Here is a 25,023-nt window from a genome sequence, read left to right as displayed (position 1 = left end):
GGCGAGGGTGGGGATCCGGGCTGGGCGGAGGAGAAGGCGGTGTTGCTTAGCAGAGAGTGATGGCGGCGCCGCCCAATGGACGCGTTGGTAGAGGGGTCCGCGCCCCCTCCACCGGGGTACACAGGTAGGCGCTCCGGGCCCCAGAACTCTCCCGGGAGCCGCCTCGCGCCCCCGAGCCCCGCCCTGCTGCTGCGTCCCGTCGCCTCCCGGTTTGCGCCCTTCTTCAGCCCAGCGGTGTGCCGCAGGGTCTGGTCGCCAGTCGTTGGCAAACAGAAGGGCTTGAACCGGGGCTGAATTTAGCCTTTGTCCCTCGACCTAATTCCACTGCTGCCGTCAAGGCCACCAGTCCTCCGCGCTCTGTTTGACAGCCACCCCCTTCCCCAGTACTGCCACTGGCGTGTTTAGGCTAAGCCCCCTTCATTCCTCCTGCGTTAGAGAAATGTTTCCAGTACCAGAACTAATGAAAGGACTGGGGTTGGTCTCCATGGCAACTGGAAGAAAGAGGTGGGTTATAAATCCTTTGCCACCCTCCTGTAGTGAAGGAGGGGGGTGTGGGAGCCAGGAAGTAGGGTTGGCTCTTGAAAGGAGAGTCTGGACCCCCTTTCTGTGTGGTGCAGTGGAGGACATAGGATTTGGTGGCCGCCTCGGGGCCTGGGTTGTTGGGGATTTTGTCTGATTGGTTTTTTGTTTTTAAATCATTTTATCACCTTCTTTTTGGGGGTGAGAACATGGTCACCTCCAGCCCTGAGATACTGACCAAAGGTCCATCCAAGCGTCTCTTCTCCCATAGGTTGCCCATGCCTGGAATGATCCATGGCTCTGTACCCCCAAGGCACTCCCTCATTCTGTCAAGTTGAACGGAATTGTGGGTTTATCTTGCTAGCAAATTATTTCATAAGTGCCTCCCCTGAGAGACTGTAATGCCCCTTATGTTCTTCATTTTTCCTGTAATGACTGCTAGTAGCAGGCTGAACAAGAAATATGAGCTTCTCTCTTGCTTATTGAATAGAATTGCCATGCTCACTCAAAACGAGCTCCCTGGGACTTCCCTCGTGGCACAGTGGTTAGGAATGCACCTGCCAATGCAGGGCACACAGGTTCGATGCCTGGTCCGGGAAGATGCCACATGTCTCGGAGTAACTCAGCCTGTGCGCCACAACTACTGAGCCTGCGCTCTAGAGCCCGCGAGCCACAACTAGTGAAGCCCACACACCTAGAGCCCATGCTCCGCAACAAGAGAAGCCACTGCACTGAGAAGCCCGTGCACTGCAACGAAGAGTAGCCCCCCTCACCGCAACTAGAGAAAGCCCGCGCGCAGGAACGAAGACCCAACACAGCCAAAAATAAATATTAATTAATTAATTAATTAAAAAAAAAAAATAGCTCCCCTCATTGTAGGATTACCTCTGGAAACCCTATTTCCTAACTCTGGAAATTCCGTCTCCTGCAGGAAGCCACCCCAGAGGGATCCTACAAAAACCAAGAAAACCTATAGCTACTCTTCTAAATCTCAGTGCCCAGCATTGCCTACGTTTCTGCCTCCCCCAACAAAAAAAAAAAACAGTTCTCCTTGACCTGAGGAAACTTCCATCCAGGTCTGTGAGCTGCAATAGATCATCCTGAAGAATCAAGAATCATCATCACCTGAGACTGCCAAGACGAATCCCAGCATCAAAACAACACTTGAAGCGTGTGTAGCTTTTCTTTCTTTACTGTGTATAGTGTCTTTTTTCTTTTTTAAATTTATTTACTTATTTATTTTTGGCTGCGTTGGGTCTTCGTTGCTGCACGCGGGCTTTCTCTAATTGCGGCGAGCGGGGTCTACTCTTTGTCGCAGTGCGCGGGCTTCTCAGTGCGGTGGCTTCTCTTGTTGCGGAGCACAGGCTCTAGGTGCGCGGGCTTCAGGAGTTGTGGCTCGCGGGCTCTAGAGTGCAGGCTCAGTGGTTGTGGCACACGGGCTTAGTTGCTCCACGGCATATGGGATCTTCCCAGACCGGGGCTCGAACCCATGTCCCCTGCATTGGCAGGCGGATCCTTAACAATTGCGCCACCAGGGAAGCCCAGAAAATAAATTTTTAAAGAGAAAAATGTATCATGGATTTATACTAATTTCCATTCATTTTTAAGGTTACAGAGTTTTTACTTAGCTTCTTTTATCTTAACCTGAAAATCTAAGGGCTTCACAACGTTCACTACTTATTTGCATTATCATTAAATATATAGATAATAGTTTCAGAATAAAAATATCAATATTACCAGTGATGTGATTATTAAATACTGTTTAAGATTTTTCTGCAGTTCTTTTTGTCCTTAGGATGTGTTGCACTAGGGATGAAAAATCAAATTGTGCTTTAAAGTCATTTGAAATAATTTCTTTCTGTGTAGTTCAGCCAACACCTCAATACAGAATTAAGTCCATTTTTTTTTCCATTTTGATTCAATTTTTAGAGATTTAAATTTTTTCTTGCTTTCTCTAATGAAAGAAGCTACCATGTTGTGTGCCGCCCTATGGAGCAACCCATGTGGCAAGGGACTGAAGGCAGCCTCTGGCCAACAGCCAACAAGGAAGTGCAGCCCGCAGAGCAACAATTCAATGAGGAACTGGGACTTCCCTGGTTATGCAGTGGTTAAGACTCTGTACTCCCAATGCAGGGGGCCCACGTTCAATCCCTGGTCAGGGAACTAGATCCCACATGCCACAACGAAGAGCCCGCATGCTGCACTAAAGATCCCACACGCAGCAATGAAGATGCCATGTGCCGCAACTAAAACCTGACAAAGCCAAATAAATTTTTTAAAAAATGAGGAACTAAATCCTGCAAGAACCACGTGAGTGAGCTTGGAAGTGAATCCTCCCCAAACTGCAGCCCTGGCCAACACCTTGATTGCAGCCTTGTGAGAGACCCTGAGCCAGAGGACGCAGCAAACCTGCACCTGAAATCTTAACCCACAGAAACTGAGATACTAAATGTGTTGTTTTAAGCTATTAAGTTTTGGAATAATTTCTCATGCAGCATTAGTTAATGGATACACCTCCATAGGGGCTGTGTTATATATACTCTTAACTGTTCAATGAATGCAGGGAAAGTAGAATGCTGAGTAATCAATTAATGATGAGGTCAACTGATGCGATCAGTTGACCAATGGTCTTGAGTAGAACTGTGTGGGGCTCTGGCTTTGCCCTGTTCTCCATTTCATTAGTGATTTGGTGGCTCATCCTGCACATGGTGGGGAAAAATCCAGAACCAGAGGGTCCTCAACCAACTGAAACAATGACCAAATTGTTTGGATTGTTGCATAAACTAAATTCAATTCAACGAAGACCCATTAAGCTTGGCAACAATAGTTTGTGGACCAATACAGGGAGCTGTAGAGAAGGCCCTGCACCCCACTGCTATGAAATGGACCTCAGAGAGCATCCCCAGCCCCAGGCCAAGGATGGGATTAAGTCAGGGCTATCAAATGGCACAGAAGTACATAGAGAGAGGCAAGGAATGATGTCTATCAACCCCCCTAAAAAGGAAACAGGATTGCAAGGGATTAAACAACATTATCAATTGTTGCTCTTTCTCTTTAGTCAAAAAGTCTCCTTAAAAATGCAGTGACTCGGGCTTCCCTGGTGGCGCAGTGGTTGAGAATCTGCCTGCCCATGCAGGGGACACGGGTTCGAGCCCTGGTCTGGGAAGATCGCACGTGCCGCGGAGCAACTAGGCCCGTGAGCCACAATTGCTGAGCCTGCGCATCTGGAGCCTGTGCTCTGCAACAAGAGAGGCCACGATAATGAGAGGCCCGCGCACCGCGATGAAGAGTGGCCCCCACTTGCCACAACTAGAGAAAGCCCTCGCACAGAAACGAAGACCCAACACAGCCATAAATAAATAAATAAATAAATAAATAAATAACCCAAAGTTTAAAAAAAAAAAAAAAGATACCCCTGAGTTAGTAGGGATGATATTTACACCTCTCTATGTGCCCTGGAAGCAAAACCGTACACCCAAACACACACACACCTCAGAACTCATATATACATTAAAAAAAAAAAAAAAAAATGCAGTGACTCAATGAGTCAGCACCTGCTTTTAACAAGATCCCCAAGAGGATTTGTATCTCTACTGAAGTTTGAGACACTCTGGACTATATAACTCTGTATAGTTTGGAATTTTTTTTTAATTTCACTTTTTTATTGAAATATACTTGATTTACAATGTTGTGTTAATTTCTGCTGTACAGCAAAGTGACTCAGTTATACATACATTCTTTTTTATATTCTTTTCCATTATGGTTTATCCCAGGATATTGAATATAGTTCCCCGTGCTATACAGTACGACCTTGTTGTTTATCCATTCTATATGTAATAGTTTGCATCTACTAACCCCAAACTCCCAGTCCACCCCTCTGCCACCTGCCCTCCCCCTTGGCAACCACAAGTCTATTCTCTTGAGTCTGTTTCATATATAGTTTCGTTTGTGCCTTATTTTAGATTCGACATATAAGTGATATCATATGGTAGTTGTTCTTCTCCTTCTGACTTCACTTAGTATGATAATCTCTAGTTGTGGTATTTTATTTATTTCTTCTTTTGTAAAATTTATATATTATTATTATTTTTTTTTTTTTTTGGCCTCGCTGTGCAGCTTGTAGGATCTCAGTTCCCTAACCAGGGACTGAACCCAGGCCATGGCTGTGAAAGCCTGGATCCTAACCACTAGACCACCAGGGAACTCCTGGTGGAATTTTAACTTTTTACAGCAAGCACATATTTGTGTATTACCTGTGTAATTAAAAGATGATTTAAAGAGACTAGATTATAAGGAAGGTGAAAATTCTGAGGGGAGACTGACCCCCTGGACTGGGTGGGAAGGAAGGAGTCCACTGAGCCAGGCCAGAAAGTGACAGCCAGCCACATGTGGTGAACTGAGGAGCTTGTCTCTGAGTAGAGACTCCTGAAAGTGAAGGTGGGAGGAAAAAGGGGGAGGGGTCCTGAACAAGCCCCCTAGATTGAAAGTTCTATTTACATTCACTGCAGGAGCCTCACTTCAAGCAGATATCTGGCCAGGGTAGATCCTCAGAACTGTGGGCTGAATAAAAGAAATGTTAAAGGATCTTAAGTTCTAGAAGTAATAATAGCAGAATTACTGGCAACGTGAATCCATGGGCTCACAATTCTAAGGACATCGTCCTGATAGCAAGTAGCGAAAAAAGCAATTCTTTCAGCAGTTACCACAGTTTCTCTCTTTCCCGATTCCTTTGGACAGGGCTCCTGCAGGAAGCTGATTTCCAGCTGCATGTGATAATGAAAGGATTTTTCTTTCATCTTATGTTAAATACAAGCAAACTGATCAAATAGGAGACAGCATCTGACTGCTAGGAAATCAGCAATTCAGACAGTATGGCAGTGGCACTTGGGGATGGGGAAGGAGGACAGAGGAGGGGAGGAAGCTGGTACAGCCAGTCCGTGCCAAGGACACTCAAGGGCTGATAGGACTGAGCTCTGGAGGAGAAAGGATTTGACATCACCTGGTCCAGCCTCATGGTTTATGGGTCCAGGAAGGAAAGGGACTCCAGGAGCTGGCTGTGGACCCAGGACTAGAGCCCAGGGCTCCTTCCCTTCTTCATCTTTCTCACCGTTCCCATTTTCTCTCCCCACCTCCACCTTTCTGGCTGCTGCCCACCCCGTACCCCCACGTCCCTTCTGTCTTTGAAGTACCCTTTTCAGCATGTATATTTTACTTCAATAAAAAGCTGTGGGGTTGAGGGGGTATTTTTCTTTTATTGCTGTTTTTATAGAAACAGCATTGAGTAAGTAGAAGGAAGATATTCAGTGTAAGTTTTTTTTGTGTTTTTTTTTTATTTATTATTTTTGGCTGTTGAGTCTTCGTTGCTGCACGCAGCCTTTCTCTATTTGCGGCGAGTGGGGGCTACTCTTTGTTGCAGTGTGTGGGCTTCTCATTGCGGTGGCTTCTCTTGTTGTGGAGCACAGGCTCAGCTCACGGGCTTCAGTAGCTGTGGCGTATGGGCTTCCGTAGTTGTGGCTTGCGGGCTCTAGAGCGCAGGCTCAGTAGTTGTGGCACATGGGCTTAGTTGCTCCCCGGCATGTGGGATCTTCCCGGACTAGGGCTCGAACCCATGTCCCCTGCATTGGCAGGTGGATTCTTAACCACTACGCCACCAGGGAAGCCCCCAGTGTAAGTTTTTAAAATGCAGGCAGGAAGGTGAGAACTTACTCTGAAGAATTTGAGGTAAGCCATGAGAATTTAGGAAGGCTAATAAGTGAGAGGGATCTATTCAAAGAAAGCTTCCAAAAGGAGCTGGGCTTTAAGCCAGGCCTTAAAGAAAAAAACTTTAGTGGGTGCAGTAGCTAAGCCATGACTTGCAGCAGAGCCCTCTAGCCATTGGCCTTATCCTTACAGGCAGCACCACTGACCCCAGGGAGGGATAGGGAGCTGGATGAAGCATGTATGTGCCCACTCCCATCCCATTCCGGCAGTGGAGGCCCCTCTCAGAGCCCATATTCCTTCCCTCTGAGAGACTGAATATACAAAAGGACAGTGGCCAGACCATATATGACGATAGAACTCTGCAGTAACCAGCCTGGAAAACCAAACCACAACCTCTGCAACAGTCATCCAGAATGATCAGGTCTTGGTTAATGTGTGCCAGCTTCTTCCCAATCCCCAACCACCTCTTCCCTCTCTTCCATCTCAGGACCAACCAGAAAAAGTCAAATATGTTCCCCAACCAATCACATAAGGTGCCCCTCTTCTAGTTAGCCAGCCTCCAGTGTCCCAGGCAAACAACCTCCAGTCACAGCACATCTGAAGCCTTCCCTTTCTTTTATTCACCAGAGTGTTTTCCCAGTCCCTGCCTGCCTTTGATACCCTCCCGGCCAAATGCAAGTGACAGTGGCTGCTCTTACAAGCTCAGAATGAACAGCCTATGTTTGTTCTCATTTGGGTGACCTTGGTTTATCTCCATATCTCTAAAGCGATTCTGGACACAAACTGAACGTACTCATGAAACCAACACCCAAATCAAAGGTAACCATGCCGACTTTCAATGCCATAGATCAGTTTTGCTTATTTCTGTATTTTTATATGAATGGAATCACACAGTCAGCATTTTTGTGTGTGTACTGACTTCTTTTTCTCAACATCATGTCTGTGCGATATATCCACATTGAGTGTAGCAATATTTTCATTCGTATTCATTGTTGTGCACTAGTATCCTACTGTATGACTTTACCCCAACTTTTATATATATATATATATATATATATATATATATATACATTCTATCCATTCTACTATGGATAGACCTTTGGGTTGATTCCAGTTTGGGGCTATTTTGAACAGTGCAGTTAGAAATATTCTTGCACATATCTTGGTAGACATGAGCTCTTGTTTCTGTGACGTACATACCCAGGAGTGGAATTGCTGGGTCATAGGTTATGCATGTGTTCAGCTTTAGTAGATACTGCCTATTTTCCAACAGGGTTTTACTAACTTACATTACCCCTAAAGTTTGAGAGTTTCAGTTGCTCTATATTTCCATCAACATTTGATCTCGTCCGACACTTTCATTTTAGCTGTTCTGATAGGTGTCTTTGTAAATTTATACTTAATATTTTTCTTGTTCCCTAGAGGCTCTAAGTTTTACTGTTTTCCTGGATTTCATTGTTATAATTGTTAATAGTACATGACTGATCAAAACAACACTTTTCTCTCCTCCCCCCCACCCCTGCCCTTGCTTTTAGACACTCCTTTAGACCACTCACAATTATATTGGAGACAGTGGGTGACAGAAGGGGGCACTTAAGGTGGGCTCTTTGCATTATTATTGTGTCTCTCCAAGGCCTGTCCCCATACTCTGCACTCAGTAGGAGCAAAATAAGTATCTGTTGTATAAATACATGAAAAAAATGACATGAAAGCCTATATGTCTCCACCATACTTTGTCATTCCCGACCACTGGAGGGTATGCAGGTATCTTACTCATTTTAGACCTTAGACCTGGCACAGGGGAATCCTTTAACAAACAATATCTGCTACACCAAACTGACCTCCAGCTGCCTCACCTCATGCAGCCTCAGGCCATTGAGCCTGGGCACACACAAGATGATTATATTCATATTGTCACAACATCCCTGAGACTATATTAATTATATATTGCACATCATTCCACTATTATAGCAGGTGGCAGATCTTGGCACACTGGGCAGAGATGTGATGGTGTGAAATCTCACTTTAAATGGGGTCCCAGGCTCCAGACACCTGATCAGCTGTGGGTCATGGGCATGGAGAACATCCAACTCTGGGGCCCACGGGCCAGAGTCTTCCCTTGCATTGTCCCCTCTGGTCCTTCATCCCTCCCAGTCTTGCAGATCAGCTGTAAATTGGGTCATACTTGTACCCCTTTCATAGGGTCATTGTGAGGATTAAACAAGTTAATACATGTAAGGCACCTAGCCCAGAACCTGGTATGCAACAAGGTATGGGGTAAGTGGTAGCACTTTTTATTATTGCTGTTATTAACAGCAGCAGCAGCAGGGATGAGGAATGCTGAGTGACCATGCCCTGCACCAAGTGTGAACTTCATGGCCCTGGGCTACATGGAAAAGAGCAGAAAGGGGAGCATGTGATTTTCATCCATAAAGAGTTATCACTTCCAGCACAGACTAGCCCAGGGACCCTGAACACTACTCTCCCTGAAGGTGGGGGCAGAGGTGTTCCTTGGCCATCAGCTTCACGATAGTGCATTGGTAGAAAGCAAGGGACCTCAAGGCTTGAATGACTCCATTTCTAGGAGACTCCTGTAAGAACAGGACACATGCTGTGAAGTTTGAATCTGGCCAAGAATGGGAATTCTGCCTGCTGGAAGGGCTTTGTCAGAGCCTAAAGGAGACCCCTCGTGCAATGGGGCAAACTGCCACTGGACACACCCGTCAATCATCACCTCCCTGGGACAGAAGCAGTAGCCAGATACTTCCAAGGAGCTTGTCAGTGAAGGAACCTCCTCTGGTTCTCTCCTCCTAAGACAGGGAACCAGTGCTACTCACTCTTTGAACTGGTTCAAGAGGGATGTCACCCACCGAGGCCAAGAAACCAAGAGGGGAATGCCTTGGAAGGAAAAAGAGGGCCTTTGCCACAAAATCCTCCTGTCCCAAGTCTTTCCCTTGACTTTCTGAACTCTTCACTTTCTGACTTACAAAAAGAACCTGTACAGAAAAGGGGGAATCAGGCAGGGATGAACAAGACTGTCCATGAGTCCGTAATTATTGAAGGTGTGTAATGGGCACGTGGAGGGGAGAGGTAATTATTCTAGTTTCTGTACTTCTGTGTGTGCTTAAAAGCTTTCCATAAAAAAAAAAAAAAGTTTCTTACAAGAAGCTATGAATGATCCACAGCCTGAAAGAGTAAAGGGCATCTTGCTGATCTTTGACTAGAAATTCCCCCAAGTCAATTAAATCTGAGCACATCCAACCAGGGAAACAAGGTGAGAGTGTGGTATTAGTCTGGCTTCAGTGGGTCATCAAGTAGAATCGGCAGGTGTTTCCCAGGGAAAGAGAAGCAGTGGTAGCTCTTGGGCTTTGAAGGAAATGTTTCAACAGGAGAGAGAAAAGATGGAGAGGGATTTATATGCAGGTACCTTGGCTACTGCTGAGTCTGCCCTTAAGCGCTTAGGATGGCAATAGGCCCTCTGGCCCCACCCCAGCCTTTACCCCGAGGTGAAGGGTGCTTCCCCATCTCTCTTATCAACTACCCCAAGCCCTCTCCTGGCCACAGGCCAATTCCCAATCCTGCTTGAAGTTGGCATTTTATTGACAACAGCCAAAATAGGAATGCTGTTCAGTGCAGGCCAAGTCAGGGCTTCTGAGCAGCATAATTTGAAAAGTGCCAAGATGGTCCCTAAATGTTTCCTACACACCTTACCCAAAGGTATCTCCCACATGGCTGGTCACTGTGCTTGAAATTCTACCATTTAAGTAGCATTCTTTGGGTCTACAAACTGCTTTCTTGAGATACTTTTTTCCAAAGCTACCTTGGGAGGGTAACACATTAAAACCAGTACGTGTTCATGAACTGTTCACTGACCTGGGTACCTGGGAGGGAGGAAGGAGCACAGAGGGTTAAGAGCAAGGGTGATGGGGTGTGGTTGCAGACAGCTTGGGTAGGGACCACTCCTGGCTTCAGAGTACAGGTGGTTGCATTTGGAGAGAGGGTTGAAGAGAAGCTCAGAGGTAGAAGTAGAGGTCATTAGGTTGCTGAAGTCCCCGAGGGCAGTGTAAAGAAAGGCTGTAGCAGCCAGAGCAGGATGCAGGACCCTGCAGACTGACAGTTTGGGGGTGAGCCACAGTGAGCCCTACCCCTTATGTCTCCCCAGGGCTCTAGTTCCTGTCCCTTGCAGAGCCCAGAAATGAAGGTAGCTCCTGAGGCTCCTGTGCCTGGCCCTTGTCCAGCAATGGCTGCTGGGAAAGAACCCACAAGGATATCCCTCAATCTGTCTGCTGGGGGGCACCCTAGCCCCCACCCTGCACAGGTGCCCCAGTGGACATGCCTCCCTCCTCACTCCCCAACAATTCCCCAATGCATGGAATAAAGTAAGGGACAAATATAAAAGGGGCATAGGCAGTAGGGTTTGGGTCTGCTTCTAAAGGCGTGGCCAAGTGCTCCAGTCCCTCCACATTTGAATAGAGATAATAACAACATGTATCCACCCCTAGTAAATGAAATGTCAGGAACCATTCTAAGATTTATATAGATAAATTCATTTAATCCTCACAACACTAGGACATGTATATCTATACATAAAATTTTACTATTCATCCCCATTTTATAGATGAGAAAACTGAGGCACAGAGAGGTTAACTGCTTGCCCAAGAGCACAGAGTTAGTAAGATGGGATGCAGGCTTAGGCCATCCTACACTGCAGCAGTGCACGCTTACCCACTGGGCACTCTGCCTCTCATGCCCTCATCTCTACCAGGCTGGGCAGGGAGAGGTGAGAGAAGCATTTAGTGGCCACCTGCTCTGGACCAGGCACTTGACAAAGACGTGTATGCTCCAATCTCAGGAGAACCCAGTGAAGGATGAGCCATGATCCTCACAGTCCACATGAGTAAGCAAGACCAGAGAAGGCTGATTATCTGCCAAGGCCAAACAGCCCAAGAAGGGGTGGAGCTGAAATCCAAACCTTGGCCTGAGCTCTGCCCTGCACGTGCTCCCTCTCCAACCCCCATACGGAGCTGAAGAGAACAGAGACCAGGATGAGAAGGCTGGAGAGGGGCACTTAGGTGGTCCTCAGGCCTAGCACCTGATCAGGCTTCCCAGGGGTCCATGGGAATCTCCAGACCTCCTCCCCAACCTTGTGTGGCAGGGGAGGGGAACCAGAGAGGCAGGGGACTAAGTCCTTGAAGATGGGCCACTCCACTGCTCCTGGGGCAATAGCCTGAGGCTGGGCCACTGGGGTCTGGAGTGATGTTCTATGGGGTCCCCTACCCCCCCCATTGGCTGCCAGGGACCAGGGCAGGATGGGGGATGTTTCCGACCCCCTGCGCTCTCCAGCAGCACCTCCTGATCCTTACACTTGGGTAAAGAAGGATAAGGCCTAGACGGGGGTACCTCCTCCAGAGGATAAGGGCAACAACCAGATGGCCAGGGGGGCGAGGTCTGGAGCACTCAGGGCAGCCCAGGGCCCAGAAAGCCAAGGATGGTGGGGGAGCCACCAAGGGCATGAGCTGGGACGGAAATGCTGCCTCGCCTCTGACCCCGCCTCTGCCAGCCCCAAGATAGGGTCAAGGATGGTGGGACAGCTCAACTCAGTGGCTCAGGCAGATGTACCATGGGAAAGGGAGCAGATGCGTGATAGGGAGGGCCCAGGAGTTTCACTGGAGTAGACGCCGCCGGTGCAGTGTGGCCAGGAGTGCAGCTAGGAGCACCCCAGCCACAGCCACCCCGAGCCACGGAGCCCAGGGCGAGGTCCTGACCACCAGCAACTCCTCCAACTCTTCCTCCTCCCGGAATCCTGGGGTGGTGTGTGTCCCAGGGCTGTCCCCCAGGGTGGGGGTACTGGGGCCCCCGTGGATCCTAATGGTGTCCTCCGACTCGTACTCGTTCTCCTCCGGAGCGTTGTCAGGCCCCATGCCCAGGGAGTTACTGTAGCTGATGGCGAGGTCTGCGGAGCAGCCCGAGAATGGTTGGCTGTCCATTCTGGATATCAGCCTGCCAGGCTTGCTCAGCTCCAGCTCTGATCCCCAGCAGTCAGAGCTGCTATCTGGCCATGGCGAGGTGCCTCCAGTGGCAGTACCTGTGGGCCCTGGAGATGCTGGAGTCTCCTGGGAAAGAAAGGAGGGACTGGAGGGACTGAGGATGGTGGGGGACAAGCCAGGTTGGGTGGCCCCATTCCCAGAACAGGCCAACCCCTCAGTTCCCAACCCATAGTGCTGTGAGGCAACCCTCTCTTGGGGACTCAACTCACTGATGGTACAGGAGGACAGTGGGGGAGGAGGGGACTAAGGCCCTGCAGGAGCATCAGTGGTGAACTCCTCCAGGGCTGAAAGCTCTACTCACTGGCCTGCCTGTGAGCTCACTCCCACCCCAGGGAGCACTTGGTCATGTGTGGCCCCATCTACTTTGACATTATGCCTGGGCTTGATGGCCATGAAGCAGCCACAGGGTCAGAGGCTGGGCCATGCACCCAAGGGGCCCCATGGATTTGGTTCTTCCAGACATACAGCAGCAGTAGGGTTAGACGTGCAGGCTCCGAGCAGGCAACTGTGGAGGCTGCTAGGGTCAGAGATGGATGGGCTGGGACTGCAGTTTGTAAAACCCTGGTCATGGTGGGGCAGGCCAGATATCCCAGTGAAGAGCAAGGCATCGAGGCAAACAGGCGACCCTGCTCTACCCCTCAATGTTTCCTCACCTGCAAAATAGTATTGATGAGCTTAAAAGGGAGCTGTGAGCTCTAAATGGGTTAATGCATGTGACCAGTGGAGGTGACCCAGCAAGCCTGACCCTCCTGAAGCATTCATACTTAAGAGCTCTAATGATTATTATTACTCTAAAGGACATGGTGTTAGGTCTGGATGAGGCTAGGTCTCAGCTGTCCCTATGCCCTCAGAAGAAGCCTTGGACCAGCCTAGGCTGGAGACAGAATGGAGACTGGAAAGGGTCCAAGGAAGAGGCCTGGATCACTGCTAGGAGGGGCGAGGACTCACCTCCACGAGTCTGTTGCTGTTCCTGATGGTGGGCCCTGTGTTGGCAGGCAGCTTTCTGGGCACCGTGCACATATGTTTCCTGTGGTCAGGCACCAAGCCAGTAGGCACTTTGGGTGGCACCATGCCAGAACGCACTGAGTTGATGGGCAATTTGGATGGTGCTAAACTGGTGAGCACATTAGTGGGCATTGCACCAGGGGGCTTCAAGCTGGTGGACAACTTGGAAGACACTGTGCTGCCAAATGCTGAGTTGGTGGGCACCTTGGAGGGCACTGTGCTGGCAGTCAAAGAGTTGGTGGGCACCCCTGCCCCGCTGGAGCAGATGGTATCTTCAGCCTGGTCAGCAGCACCTCCTGCAGATGCCAAGCCAGTGGAGGAAGAGGTGCCAATAGATGGAGCTGACACTGGGGGTCCAGGCAAGCGGCTTGCCCTGGGGGTAGAACGGACCAAGGGCTGGAAGGAGACAGTCGGAGACACAGGCCCATAGGATGATGTGAAACTGGACACCACACCTGCAGGTGGCAAAACAAAATGAGAAACACAAACCCACAGGAGTGTTATCCTAAAATCACAGTGGCCTTGGGATCAGAGGGCTGGAGAAGGGTCTCTCTGCCCCAGCTCACACCATCCCTATTGCATCCAAGCCTCCCAACCTCCTATCCATGGAGGAGTCTCCACAGTCTCTTTGGTTCCCAGGGCTGAAGGCCCAATGGTTGCAGATAAATCCTTGGTCCTGTCCCTCCTCAGTCCTTGACGTGTTCTCTCACAAGAGCAAAATGATCCCTCCCTTTAACAGGGTCTAGGAGCTTGAAAATCGTTATTAATTTTCCTCTCTGCTTTTTCTTCTCCTGCCTAGGACACCCCCCTTTCCTCTTGTGTCTGCCTCTTCCATCCTCTCCTTAGACAAGTGGAATCCTGGATGTTTCTCCCACTGCCATCTTTCCTCTCAGCAGGAACAATCCTAGGCCAGGGCAAGAGGAGCAGGATGGCTCTGCTTAGAAGAGCTCACACCAGTCATGTGGCACCAGAGGCCCTGTCAGCCCCCAGTGTGTGCAAATCTTCTAGAAGGCCCAAGGGCTTGGGGGTACAGGGACAAAGCCACCCCTGGGAGGAGAGTCTGAACTGGGGGAAGCAGGAGGGTGTAGGTGGTGATGGTCCATAAAGGCAGCTACATAAGGATTCACCATGGAACTCTTGAGAACACACATGCCTGGCCCTACAGCTGACAAAGGTCGGGAGTGATTCTGATGTCCACCACCCCCCGTCCCAAAGCTAACACCACAGAATCTCATGGGACCTACGTCCATATTCATACTGAAATCAAAGTGCCCTCTGCCTCCCTGGTCCACAGCAGCATTTCTTGAAAAGATGTTCCACAGCAAGCTGACAATGCAAAGTGCAAAAGGATACTTGGGTTAGAGTTTGGTGTGACAGGAGCATGGAACACCAAGGTGGCTTCTCTGAGCTCCTGTGTCTTGTGGCTGTTCCGTGGGCACTGCGGGCTGGCTGGGCATCACTGTCATGTGGAACACAGTTTGGGAAATAGTGGTGCAGAGATGCCAGCCCAAGAGATCAGAGTAGATAGCACTATATTCCTGAGATGTCTGATGTGAGGGTCCAGGCCCTTGGCTGATGAAGAACATACTTCTTCTGGGGGCTGAAAAGTTTTAGTGATTCACTGGGAGCTAGAGACCCCTTTAGGGTAGGGCAGTGCTCCCTGACAACAGCTGGCCCAGCCCTGTACTCTTCTTGCACTGTCCTCCAGGTCCTGGCAGATCCCTACATAGTCCCTTTGGTATAGTGCAGGCATGGCCCTAATTCACTTCTACCTGTATCCATGCCCTCTGCAATGTGACCTTGTCAGTCCTCTCATGTAGGGATGGAGTCTATCTTTCTACTCCTTGATGCTGGGCTGGCCTTGTAACTTGCTTTGTCCCACAGAAAGAGGCAGGAGGAAAACTGTGCCAGTTTTGAGCCTATGCCCCAGAAGCCCTCTCTCCCTCTCTCAGAACTCTGCTCAGGTATATGAAATGGGCTTGACTGCTAGAAGGTAAGAGACTCATAGAAGAGAACTGAGGTGCCCCAGCCAACAGCTGTAAACAGCTTATGTGTACACTGATGTGTATATAAGAGGGAATTCAGCCCATCTGAGCCAGCCCAAATTGCTGACCCACACAATCATGAGCTAAGTAAATAGTCGTATTTTGAGCTACTAAATTTTGGGATTGTATGTTACCAAGCAAATACTAACCAATATGCCCTCTGAGGAACTGGGTTGTTCCCTGGGGTGAACTCATTTCCCTGGGGAATACCACCTTTGCCTCCTGTCCAAGAAAACCAGAGGGGCAACTCTAACCCTTACCCTCACTGGGAGGTCAGAAAGGCCCTATAACTCGAGAGTCCATGCATACCTGCTGTGTGGGTAGTGCCCAGTTCTGTGTCTTGCTCCTGATGTCCACTGCAGGTCAGAGGGCTGAGGGCCACCATGTCAGACGAGGGCTGCAGGGGGCCACCCAGCCTCTTGAGGACAGCCCCAGAGCTGGGTGGCTGTGGGGCTTTCTTCGAACTCTGCACGAAGGAATATATGAATAAGGCAGTTGCTTCTCCCAGGAGCTGGCAAAGGGCAGCTTATGCTTGGGACGGCTCCTACAGGCCACAGCCCATGCCATGAAGCACAGGACCAAGGAAGCCCTTGCCTCGGCTTTGGTCATTGCCAGAACTTCTATCTGCAGGTGACTTTGAAGCCACCTCATAGAAAATCATCCCATGGGGGGTCCCTATTCATCTGTCTGGCCCTAAAGAAAGGTCCCCATCTTTGGGGCCACTGCACAGACCCCTTTCTTAGGCTTCAAGTCCAAGTGGTGTCTCCTGGACACCTCACTGCCCACTCATCCTATCCCAATAGAATCAGTCATCTTAACCCCCAAACTTTACTGGCAATGATTACAGCTCCAACCATCCACCCCTTACCCCATCACCTCCTGCTCCCTCACTCTCCCTCATCTGGTCATCCCCTGATCCCTTGACCCAGCTCAACATCTCACATGGACCACTGCAAAGACCTCAGAATTGTGACCTCACAGCTGGCTGATGACAGAGGGGTGGGGGCTGCCGCATAGTGAAGACCTGGTTGGCAGTCTGGGAGCTGGGGAAGATCCACATTGGGGGAGCCCTGGGGTTCTGAGCAGAGATTAGGCATGATTTGTGGGGGACTGCCGGAAGGCTGGGTGAGCAGAAGTGGGCAGACAGGAACACAAAAGCAGGAGGCTCAAGGTAGATCGTGAGGACGCACCTCTCCCAGGGACTCTGGTGGCTGGGTGTCCTGGACAGGCATAGGGTAACTTGGCTCGTCCTCTCTGTAGCCATTGCAGGGGATGCTGGGGGCCACAGCAGGTGTGGAGGGCCCTGGAACCCCAGCAGAAACTGATGGCCGCTCCAGTGGGGATGGGGAGTGGTTCGGATTCCCTGAAGGACAAAGATATTGTGATGTCAAGGAGGAATTGGGGTGCTCTCAGTGACAAGAGAGGCCTGGGTGCTCCTAGAACTCCAGGTCCATGGCTCTCAGTCCCCCACAGCATCAAACTCTATCCTGATGTGGGCAGTACTCCTCAGAGGAGACCAGCTTCACAAAGCAGGAGGCAGGTATCGGAGGGAGAGTGGAGATGGAGAGGACAAGGAGAGGTAGGAGGAGCAGTGGGGGAAGGGAGAGTGTTGGGGGCACCTCGCAGGCCTCTCACCACCCAGACTGTGTCAGCAGTCACCACTTCTCTGTCCCCAGGCATTCTGGGACACAGTGGCTTTCTTCTCCTCCTCGTGGGTGGCTTTCACCACTAACTGACCCCTGACCTAAAGCTTCCTCCTCAGCCCCTCCCCTTTGCCCCCACCATCCACGCCTGGCCCTACCACAGCTGTTTTCATCTGGGGGAATCACTGGTAATCTCCACAAATGAAGAGATGAGTTAGAAAGGAAGGAGGGGAGGGAGGAAGGGAGGGGGAGGAAAAGAAAGAAAGGCAAACATGGGGATATTTTAAGGCTGTAAATCTGAGCAGTGTCTCAGGAATTGTCTCTAGTCTGAAATATATATAGGGCTGGTGTGAATTTTCTTCCTGCCTCAGCCCCTGAGACCCTGGCCTCAGCAGACCCCCTCTGAGTACTTGGCCTGGCAGGGAGCATTGAGAGGGCTTTGAGGGATAACTGGGCAGCTGGCGGGGTGGGAGGCAGCTAAGGAGGCTCTAGGGGAAACCAGTGGGAGGGGAAGAGATGAGGGGAAAGGAAGGAAGGAGCCCATGAGGAAGAAAGAAGAGACAGTGAAGGGAGGGGGAGAGAAGAGATGAGCTGAGAGAGGAAAGGCGAACTGAGGGAGAGTAGACAGGAGGAAATGAGAAAAGCGTGGAAGGCAAACGTCACAGCCACAAAAATTAGAGGAGGCTCCATTTGCTGAGCACATGGAAGGTGCCCAGCCCCAGCTAAGCACTCAACATGCCATCATCCCATGGTATCCACTGCAGCCCTACAAGGTAAATGTTGCCATTAGCCCCATTTTACAAAGAAGACTGAGACTTAGGGAATGAAGGGGCTTGGCCAAAGGGCTAATAAAGATTAATAAGTGGCAAAGCAGGGATCTACACTCAGGTTTGTCCACTGCCCAGGAGTGATGGGAGGGAGGGTGAGAGATGAAGACAGTAGGTATGGGGTGAGAGGAGAGGGAGAGTGGAGGCCAGGGAATCAGATAGGAGTTCCAGAAGAAGGGCCAAGGTGGGAGGCTCACGTAGCAGGTTGCTCTGGTAGACTCGGTCCACTTCATCAGCGAGACTAGACAGTTCACAGGCCCTCAGTGCCCCAATGAAGGAAGGCACCCAGCCGTTCCTCCGCCGAAGGCTGTTGAAGAGGTCCCAGAGAGTGCCCTGGTTCCCCCAGCGCTCATAGGAGGCCCGCAGTCGGTCCTGAAAGACACAGCCCCGCCACCAAGCTCAAGCCTGGTAGCCCTGACCCCCTCCCCACTCTGGAGGGGACAGCTGCAGATGGAGGTACCTAGAAAGCTACAAGATGGAAGCAACCATCTGAAACTGAGTCAGAGCCCAGGACAAGGCCAGAGTTTGAGCCCAAGTTTAAAGGCCCAGGAAATAGGCCTTACTGTGTCCCAGGCTCTCTGCTCAGGGCTTTGCGTGAATTATCTTATTTAATGCTATTATTACCCCTACTCTACTGATGAGGAAACTGAGGCTTAGCACCTGCAAACAAGCAACCAGATAGCAGAAACAAAAACCCACAGAAAACATTACTGCAGAACTAAATGGCAAGGTATTCCCACAAACACCAAAATCCAAGAGGGAGGAGCCAAACCCTACCAGCCACAAACTCACACACCACCGGTATCTGCATGGAGGAAGCAGAGGGAGGCCTCGGGGTTCAATGTGGGGACAGCTAAAACTGGGAGGGGCCAGGCTCACTTCACTAGGGGCCCACAGCAAGTGCTAAGGGAGCTAGCACAGTCTGGCTCCCAAAGACTCTCAAAGTTGAGCCACAAGCTCTCTGCCAGGATGGGTCCCATGACTAGGAGACTGCAATTGAAACTAAACAGGAACAAGGACAAAAGAGATAAAGAAAAAGAAGGTTCCGATGAAAGTGGGTGAGGGGTCCCAAGCCCAGAAATCTCAGTGCCATATTTTGGAGCACTATACCAAAATGACACAAGAGGGAGCTCAGTGAGGTTGGAAAGGACACCCTGAGCCACACTTCATTCTGAAAGTTAGAAAATTGTCAAGGATGGGAAGCAAGATACAGACAACAGAGAAGGAAGGAGTTGGTCCTGGCTTGGGAGAAGCTCTGAATTCCACAGCCCTGCCCCCAGTCCATGCCTGGTTGTCACGCCCTGGCTCACCTGGTCACTTGCTGTGAGGCAGGACAGGTAAGGCAGAATCTCCAGAACATGAATATTGCAAAAATTGCCATGATGGTTGCGGATATACTGATAAGTCTTGTCCTCAGCAAACGTCATCGCTGTCCGGGTTCTGAAGTGGCAGAGGGCTCTGGCCTATGAAGGGTGGATGGACTGAGAGAGAGGAAAAAAGACTGGAAGAAAACAGACCACGCATGGCAACAGAGTTGGGAGTGGAGTTGGACAAAAGGCAATTCTCTCTTTCTTTTTCAACTCTTTGGAATTTTTGCTTTTTTCTTTAATCATCCTATTTTACTGCCTAAGTCTCAGAGGCCCTCAATGAATTTGCCTAAAAACAAATTGGTGAAAAAAAAAAAAAATCAGATCTAGAAGACCTAGGGCCCATTTCTGCCCTGCAGGTTGGTCAGTGTTGGGGAGAGCTCTGGCTCCTGCCCCATCATCCCCAGGTCTGAATGTGCCCCTAGCTTCTGATAGCAAAAGGGCACCACCTAGAAGTGCTGCTCCTTTGGAGTATACTGAGGGGGAAGGGGAGGAGAGGGAGGAGGAGGAGGAGAAAAGGGAGGAAGGATGAGGGGTAGGAGGGAGAGGATGGGGAAGAGGAGAAGGCACCCAACATAATAATAGGATCTATCCTATTCTTACCGTGAAGAAAATGAAGTACCAAGGAATTAAGGGGACTTGCTAGTGAGCAGAAGATCAAAGAACTGAGGTTCTTCCCAGAACATGACTGCAGGCCCACCATTACATTAAAGCTTGCTACACACATTTTTTTTAAATTTTTTAAAAATTTATTTATTGGGCTTCCCTGGTGGCGCAGTGGTTGAAAGTCTGCCTGCCAATGCAGGGGACACGGGTTCGAGCCCTGGTCCGGGAAGATCCCACATGCCGCGGAGCAACTAGGCCCGTGAGCCACAACTACTGAGCCTGCGCGTCTGGAGCCTGTGCTCCGCAACAAGAGAGGTCGCGACAGTGAGAGGCCCGCGCACTGCGATGAAGAGTGGCCCCCGCTCGCCGCAACTGGAGAAAGCCCTCGCACAGAAACGAAGACCCAACACAGCCATAAATAAAGTGTAAAATTTATTAAAAAAAAAAAATTTATTTATTTTATTTATTTTTGGCTGTGTTGGGTCTTCGTTGCTGCACACGGGCTTTCTCTAGTTGCAGCGAGCGGGGGCTACTCTTCATTGAGGTGCATAGGCTTCTCATTGTGGTGGCTCCTCTTGTTGCAGATCACGGGCTCTAGGCGCATGGGCTTCAGTAGTTGTAGCACGCGGGTTCAGTAGTTGTGGCTCACAGGCTCTAGAGCTCAGGCTCAGTAGTTGTGGTGCATGGGCTTAGTTGCTGCGCGGCATGTGGGATCTTTCCGGACCAGGGCTCGAACCCATGTCCCCTACATTGGCAGGCAGATTCTTAACCACTGCACCACCAGAGAAGCCCTACATACATATTTTTTTGGTAGGAGGCTGAGTTCCACTTCTGGGTATGACTTCAGGCAAGTTATCAGCCTTTTCCAGGCTTGTCCTCACCCCTAAAGTGGCTCAGAGAGGTTGTTTTGACAATACAGTAGTTCAGCCTTATAAGCCTGAAATTTAAAAGTACCCCCAATACAATCAATTGCCACAGGTTGCTTATGTAGCACTTAACACAATTTTCAATTATAGATCTGTTTGTTTGCTTGTTTCTTATTTGCCTTTCTCATGGGAGAGAGCTGCAGGGAATAAGACAGACAAGATCTCTGCCACCATCCAATTTACATTCCACTGGAATGGGACAGATAACAAATCAGAAAACATATACATAAATAAGAATTCCAGACAGTAATAAAGGTTACAGAGAAAATAAAGCAGATGGTGAGACAGAGCCCCTGAAAAAGGGCATGCTGCTTGAACTGGGATGGGGAGGGAAGCTTTTCTGAACTGACATTTGAGCTGAACTCGAATGTAAGAAGATCAGTGTTTTGGGCAGAGGGCACAGCAAGTAAGAAGTCCTAAGGTGGAACAAGCTTGGCATGTTTGAAGAATAGAAAGTAGATTGGCGTTGTCCAGGTTTAGAAAGCTCGGGGAGGGGCAGAGTTCAAGTCAAGGAGGTTGGGAAGGGCCAATAATGTAGGGCATTATAAGAAGGGACTTTGGGTTTTATTTGGAGTGAAACAGGGAGCCACTGGAGGGCTCTGAGCAGGAAAGGGAGAGGATTTTATTTGATTTGACTTATTTGATTTACGTTAAAGACCTCTGTGGTGGCTGTGAGGATCCTGGACTGGGGAGGGGGCAGGATGGAAGCAGGGAGACAAGTCAGGAGGCCACAGCAGGGAATACATGATGGGTATGGCCAGGATGGTAACCATGAAGGTGACAAGAGGTGGCTGGATTCCTGGTATTTTGTGGATATGGGAGGTGAAGGAGAGAGAAGAATCAAGGCACTAGGTGGATGGAGGGTGCCACTTAGCAAGCCAGAGAGTCTGGGGGAGAAGCAGTGGTGCAGAGAGGACTCCAGAGTTCCATTTTGAACAAGTGAAGCTTGAGATGCTATTGGATGTCCAAAGTGGTTTTCAGGGAGGGAAGTGGGCAGAGGAGAGAGGGGCAGGCTGGAGTAGAAACTTGGATGTCAAGCTTGGGTGGGACCTCTAAGAGATACTGCTGCAGAGTAGAGAGTGCCCAGAAGCTGTTGAGGCCACCAGTCCCCTGCCACATGGGAAATGGAGCAGTAGTCCTGCCTACCTGCAGCCCACCAGCCTCATAGCCACATGCTGCATGACCTGCTTTACCAACCACCAGGTGCTACATTCCTGGTGGGGCGAGTACCAATGACAGAAATCAAGAGGATCAGAGAGGTGGGGCGGGGTTCCTCTGAGCCTTCAGAAGATGAGCAAAGAACAACTCTGTGGTGGTGAACAGATCCCTCCTTCCCTCCCATGGGATCCAGGGAAGTACCAGGAGAGAGTCAGGTGATACATTCTGTATCCCAGCCTCAGTCTTTGAGGCAAAGAGTTTGGGGAGTATGGGTGTATGTAATGGTCCAACCAAAAAGAAAGGTAGCCCATATTTGTTCACATTTATTGAGGGTCCACTATAGGCAGGCACATCCTAAGTTTCTTTCATTTAATTCTTGCCACAATCCCAAGAGGACAAGCGATGCCAAGTTGCACAGCTGACCAGTGGCCTAACAGGATTTGAACCCAGGACTTGCTGCCTCATTGCAGCTCACCATACACCTTGCAGGGCTTAGAGACCCCTGCGGCCAGTGAGGCTCACACAGCCCCCTGCCTTCAAGCCCCGGGAGGGGCCAAGGCCACTGCCTGGGTGAGGGGGGTCGCTAAGTGAGAGTGTGCCTGGGAAGGTGCACTATTTAGTCCCTTCTCTTGCGAGATATGGAAATCTTTCGGACACGTCTGAGGACGTTCTAACCCTGCCCTCCACAACAGCCGGGTTCTCAGATCCTTCCAGATGTCCTTCCAGATGTTTTTGAGCCTCCAAACGGAGAATGTCGGTTTTGTTTTTTCCAGTGTTTTCCAGGCACCTCCTTCCGGTCTCAGGTAAGATGTGGGCCGGAGAGTTCCTGACCGTCGCGTCTAGGAGAATTCTGACCCGACTGCACCAGAAGCTGAGTTCAGAGCGCTCCACCCTCCCGGAAGGGGCGAGGCCTCACAGTCTCAGCTCCTATTCCTGAATTCCTGGGCCAGACCCAGGTCCGCGGAGGACCGGGAGGCTGTTCTGAACAGGTGTCACCACCGAAAATAGCCAAGACTCAAGGGGGGGCGGCAGTCCGCGACCCCCAAAAGCGCGGCCGCCGGAGATTGGCGCACCCGGGCTAGGCCTCGCCTGGGAGTTACCCTGGGCCTGTGGGCAACTGGAGGAGCTCAGTAGCCAGCGCCCTTCTCCTTCCGGCCCAACCTCCCCTCCAGCCCGAGCAGGCGCCCGCGCCACCCACCTCCCGAGCCCCCGGTGCTGGATGCGGTGCGCGGAGCTCTCGCTGCCCGGAACACCCTGTGTGTTAGTACCTGCTCTTCCCGGCTCCTCGCGCGCCCCAAGCCCCGTGCGCCCCAGCGGACTCCTAGTCCCACTCGGCTCCTGCGCCGCGGACCACCTCCCCGAAAGGCATCTGTGCGCCCTGAGTCCAGAGGACCGAGCTCCCAAGGTCGCGATCTTACCTTGGGTAGCCACGACCCGGTGACCTGCCTCCAGTCGCGGACAGCCGGGAACCCTCCCCTGCAGGGAGGGAAGGGCGGGGGGTAGGGCCGCGCGGCCATTGGGCAGACAGCGGGGGCGGGCACTTGGCCTTGGTTTGCGGGGCCTCGAGGCTCTGGACGCGCGCTCGGGACAGACCTGGGTTCCTACTGCATGCGCGGAAGAGCAGATGATCTTCTTTCCTTCGTCGTCTCGAGCAACTTCCAGGGGAAGCCCAGGGTCTGACTAGAAACCAAGTAGAAACCGTGGTGGGCTCGATCCCGACGCTTCCCACGCGAGGCTACCCCCTCCTTCCGCCGAGTAATTTGAGGGGTGAGGGTCTTTATGTAGTTCGCTCCTGGACGCCCAGGGCCTAAGCACACAATCAGTGCTCAATAAATGTCCGGTGTCACGCAGAGTTCACAAGGGTATGAGTGCCCAGCCAGGCGACACTCATTCTGGACCTGAGGAGGCAGGATCGGGGCATGTAGCTGTATGCAGGGCAGGGGCGCCAAGGTTGGCTCGCCCGGCTCGCAGGGTGTGGGCCTTGAGTGCTGTGTGGGAAAGGCCTCTCCGCTCAATGATTTAGGGCATTTGGGCGGTACCTCACGGCAGTGCTCGCCTACCGCCTCGCCCTTCCTCTGCTGGGCCAGAGGCCAGCAATTATTGAGTGCCCACTGTGTTCCAGGTACAGACTTAATACCTTAGGGCCCATTAAATATCCGCAAAATAACCAGGTAGAGGTTTATTTTTTCCTATTTTAAAGAGAGATTAAAAGATTTGGAAAAACGTTTGGCAGTTCTTAAGTTAAACATATGCCAACCCTATCACCCAGCAACCACTCCTGGTTGACCTACGAGTCCACCTGGAAACATGCACAATAGATAATGTTCATAGTGGCTGTATTGACAATAGGCAAACTCTGGAAACAACCCAAATGTCCATCAATAGAATGGAGAGACAAACTGTGGTGTACACAGTAGTGAAAAACAACAAAGGTGAAAAACTATCAATACAACATGCAAGAATCTTACCAGGATGAATGGGCACCATGGCTAACCAAGCCCAGCACAAAAAGTACATGCTGTCTGTTCCCAGCCACAAGGTATGATAAGGTTCAAAAACAGGCAAAACTCGTCTACATAAACAGAAATCATATCACTGGTTACCTCTGGGGAATGTTGAGGAGTGGGTACAAGAGAGCCTTCTGGAGTGATGGAAATGTTCAATATCTTGATGTGAGTGGTGGGTACCTGGGCTTGCACATATGTAAAAATACATCATCTGTACACTTAAGGTTGTTACACTTTATAGGGACTTCCCTGGCGGTCCAGTGGTGAAGACTTCGCCTTCCAATGCAGGGGGTGCGGGTTCGATCCCTGGTCGGGGAGCTAAGATCCCACATGCCTCGTGGCCAAAAAAAGGCCAAAACATAGAACAGAAGCAATGTTGTGACAAGTTCAATAAAGACTTAAAAAAAAAAAAAAGGTCACATCAAAAAAATTTCTTTTAAAAAAAGGGTTGTTACACTTTATACTGCAACTTTGAAAAGAAAGACAGGGCCTCCCTGGTGGTGCAGTGGTTAAGAATCCGCCTGCCAATGCAGGGGACGGGTTTGAGCCCTGGTCCTGAAAGATCCCACATGCCACGGAGCAACTAAGCCCCTGTACCACAACTACTGAGCCTGCACTCTCGAATCCACGAGCCACAACTACTGAATCCCCGTACCACAACTACTGAAGCCCA

General features: G+C 50.3%; 1 protein-coding gene and 1 long non-coding RNA gene across 11 annotated transcripts; one reads left to right on the top strand and one right to left on the bottom strand.

The window, feature by feature from the left end:
* The first annotated feature begins 10 nt into the window (after positions 1–10).
* Positions 11–3,643, top strand: LOC118881555. Of its 2 annotated transcripts, XR_005016567.1 has the most exons (3): positions 11–124; positions 1,451–1,690; positions 3,578–3,643. It is a non-coding gene; the product is annotated as an uncharacterized LOC118881555 (long non-coding RNA). The 2 variants fall into 2 exon arrangements; XR_005016566.1 differs by lacking the exon at positions 3,578–3,643 and having other exon boundaries at positions 1,451–1,708.
* Positions 3,644–10,744: 7,101 nt separating this feature from the next.
* On the bottom strand, positions 10,745–23,522 carry MAVS (mitochondrial antiviral signaling protein). Of its 9 annotated transcripts, none has more exons than XM_036826635.1 (8): positions 23,437–23,518; positions 23,262–23,319; positions 19,097–19,287; positions 17,984–18,158; positions 16,507–16,679; positions 15,626–15,782; positions 13,215–13,726; positions 10,748–12,332 (listed from the first exon to the last, which is right to left on the bottom strand). In XM_036826635.1, the coding sequence occupies exons 3-8, from the start codon at positions 19,211–19,213 to the stop codon at positions 11,883–11,885; spliced, it is 1,584 nt and encodes a 527-aa protein (XP_036682530.1). In that variant the 5' UTR covers positions 19,214–19,287; positions 23,262–23,319; positions 23,437–23,518; the 3' UTR covers positions 10,748–11,882. The 9 variants fall into 9 exon arrangements, with proteins under 9 accessions (XP_036682533.1, XP_036682530.1, XP_036682525.1 ...); XM_036826630.1 differs by having other exon boundaries at positions 10,792–12,332; positions 17,984–18,173; positions 23,437–23,522; XM_036826631.1 differs by having other exon boundaries at positions 10,792–12,332; positions 17,984–18,173; positions 19,097–19,267; positions 23,437–23,522.
* Positions 23,523–25,023: the final 1,501 nt, after the last annotated feature.

The sequence above is a fragment of the Balaenoptera musculus genome, chromosome 15 (assembly GCF_009873245.2).
Source record: "Balaenoptera musculus isolate JJ_BM4_2016_0621 chromosome 15, mBalMus1.pri.v3, whole genome shotgun sequence".
In the NCBI taxonomy this organism is placed as follows: Eukaryota; Metazoa; Chordata; class Mammalia; order Artiodactyla; family Balaenopteridae; genus Balaenoptera; species Balaenoptera musculus.
The sequence above is the reverse complement of the archived record's forward strand: the minus strand, read 5'-3'. Positions and strand labels throughout refer to the sequence as shown.

Excerpts from the sequence above, each read along its gene's own strand:
- MAVS (XM_036826630.1), bottom strand. The coding sequence starts at position 19,213 with ATGACGTTTGCTGAGGACAAGACTTATCAGTATATCCGCAACCATCAT. Across the intron at positions 18,174-19,096 it reads GCCTCACAGCAAGTGACCAG|GGCTGTGTCTTTCAGGACCG; the intron begins GTGAGCCAGGGC and ends GCTTGGTGGCGG. Across the intron at positions 12,333-13,214 it reads ACAGCAACAGACTCGTGGAG|GAGACTCCAGCATCTCCAGG; the intron begins GTGAGTCCTCGC and ends TTTCTTTCCCAG.